Consider the following 2,717-nt stretch of genomic DNA (forward strand, 5'->3'; position numbering starts at 1 on the left):
TATATATATATGAAAATCGATGCACATGCGTGTGTATCCCCATACGTAAAAAGGTGATGAGAAGGGAGCTAAGATACTAGTACTCAGAACGATTATGTATTATGTATATATGGATGTATATGTATAAGAATTGATGTATAAATGAACTAACCTTTTTTTCGATGGTAAGAATCTCAAACACATTAGCTATGTTTGGATGCTTAACCGCTTGAACTATTTCAATCTCTCTTGGTAGAAACCGATCCCTGAATTCGGCCGGAATTTTATTCAAATCAAGGATTTTGATGGCAACCTTTTTGCGCTCATTCTCACTAAAGCCCAGTTTAACTTTACTGTACGATCCGTGACCAATGGTAGGGCCAAATTTATATCCGCTTATCTCTATTGATGAATCTTCAATAAATCGTGAAGCTTTGCCGGTTTTCGATTCAGCAGTCATGATTTATACACAGTGATAACCATGACATTTTGCCATTTCAGTTGTGAATAATAACGGTGGAGGTTCCTTTTGTTTTTGGTCGAAGATGGTGATGGCTTTTACACAAATATTTCCGTTTATATTTGTACTGGTTTGATCGAAATTTTCGAAAATGTCGAATTTGCTACCAGAGAAAATCATTTCGCTTCCATATTTTTTATGAAACGAACGATGAAAATAAGTAAATAAATGAGAATATTTAATTTAATAATAAACAGTAAGGCGAAAAAAAAAAAAAAATACAATACTTCTATAAATCTTAATTTAACGCATCATTTTCTCTCTTTTTCTTCGTATCATCTTGAGTTGCTTTTCTTTCTTTTATGACGTCATAGCAAACTGTTATCTCTATTTGCTGAGACTTGGCACAGCTTCCCTATTTAGCTTGCTTTATAGCAGAACATCACTGATGTGTTTGATAAACATTCTGGCATTCCTTTATTCCTTTAATCTCTTACCGGTTTCAGTCGTTGGACTGCAGCCATGCTGGCGTGTCATATTCTATGATTTATTTGCTCTTATGAATTTCAATACGTATCCCTCTCTATTCGTCGGTGTTCTGAAATACGAAACATAGATGAATAGTCCATGAAAAGATAACAGATTTTAAACCGGTGTAAATATAAATATAGTCCCGCATGTAAACATATTTCTATTTACGTCAGTAACGGCTATCGTCTTTTGACGATGCTGTATTTTCTTCATGTTGATTAAATATATTTTAGATGTGACATCGTAAGCTAACTGCTTTTATGCAAGACATACTATATATTGGTACTCTAGTAGTTATTGAAAGTCACCGACACTGTACGTTCATGCAAACATTGAGCCTAACACGATTTTATTAACAATTAAATAAGCAGATTTGTGCAAATTTATCTCGGTATCTTGAGAGGTAAGATGAGCAGCGAAACCTGAAAAATTATTTATTTATCTAGTAGTAAAAAAAGAATGAGTTTTCCAGACTGCAGGGATAAATGGAAATTGTTATCATCAAACTGGAGACTTTCTCAGAATGCTGCAATACAGGAGCTTCGCTAATGGCAACAAAAAGAATTGGTTGTGACATTAAGTTGGGCGATGGATTAAATATAAAACAAATGCGCCACGCAGGAAATTCTCTAAAGACACGCAAAGATCAGGTGGTGGTTGGAAAATAAGCAACGAATTAAGTCTACAACCAAATGCCAAGAACTACCAGGGAACAAATAATGTTGCTGAGCGATGGATCACGGCTTCTATCAAGAAATCAGAACTCGAAGAAATGATTGGACTAATACCAGGAGACATCTCATATAAACCTTAAATGTTTCCACCAATCGAACGCAGAAGACCTTTCTTTTCTTTCTTTTTTCTTACTTTGACACCGAAAGTTTGAAAACAACGCTGTTGTCAGCTGGATTTGAACCCAGAGAACCAAAAGATTAACGCTGGTCATTTTCATTCTTCGCTTTAACGATTCTGCCTATCCGGCGCCGTACATTTTTCAAATACATATGCGATCGAACAATATAATCAACATTCTAAGTTGCTGAAGAGAACTTCACGGACATAATTTTCACGTGGAATGAAGTACAGATGACTTAGATGGCTGTGTATTTATTCATGATCCGAGAATTAGGACATTCTAGTAAGCAATGAAAGTTATCATTCTTCTTCTTAAGACATATCTATCTATCTGTCTGTTTGTCTGTCTATCTTCTGCTGCCTGCCTGCCTGTCTGCTTATCTGTCTATCTATCTGTATGTATTTATACATATATCAATATATACATGCGTGATGAAAGTGACGAGCTGGCAGAAACGTTAGCATACCGGGTGAAATGCTTAACGGTATGCTAGGCCTCCAACCAGATTTTTCTTAACATCCTTAAAGACAGGAACATTTCAGCCCCTCCCTCCTCGTATACATGTTGCCGCCACTTCTGGCGCTGCTATCACAGGTCCAAGGATTTCAATCTATGGTAATAATACGATCAGTCAAACCACCGGTGCATATTGCACCATCCACCATCATCGCTTTAAAAAAACACATTTCCTGTGACTACGATTTTACAACTGTAGTTTTAACAGCACCATCACCACTGTCTCTATCTAAAACGACACCAGCAGCAGTAGCAACAGTTGCAGCACCGCGCCACCACTACCATCACCACTACCATCACCACTACCACCACCACCACCATCACCACTACCACCACCACCACCATCACCACTACCACCACCACCACCATCACCAC

General features: G+C 37.3%; 1 protein-coding gene and 1 long non-coding RNA gene across 2 annotated transcripts in view; one reads left to right on the forward strand and one right to left on the reverse strand.

Moving 5' to 3' along the window:
• Nucleotides 1-1,001, reverse strand: part of LOC106880072 (testis-specific serine/threonine-protein kinase 2) — a 22,726-nt gene extending 21,725 nt beyond the window's left edge. The window contains exon 1 of the mRNA XM_014929879.2: nt 152-1,001. Coding sequence (XP_014785365.1) covers nt 152-439 — 288 coding nt within the window. The 5' untranslated portion in view covers nt 440-1,001. The remainder of the gene's footprint in view (nt 1-151) is intronic.
• The window catches only part of LOC128249041 (uncharacterized), a 34,143-nt gene that overhangs the window by 13,625 nt on the left and 17,801 nt on the right, over nt 1-2,717 (forward strand). The gene's annotated exons all lie outside the window — the stretch shown is intronic.

This window comes from Octopus bimaculoides, chromosome 11 (genome assembly GCF_001194135.2).
Source record: "Octopus bimaculoides isolate UCB-OBI-ISO-001 chromosome 11, ASM119413v2, whole genome shotgun sequence".
In the NCBI taxonomy this organism is placed as follows: domain Eukaryota; kingdom Metazoa; phylum Mollusca; class Cephalopoda; order Octopoda; family Octopodidae; genus Octopus; species Octopus bimaculoides.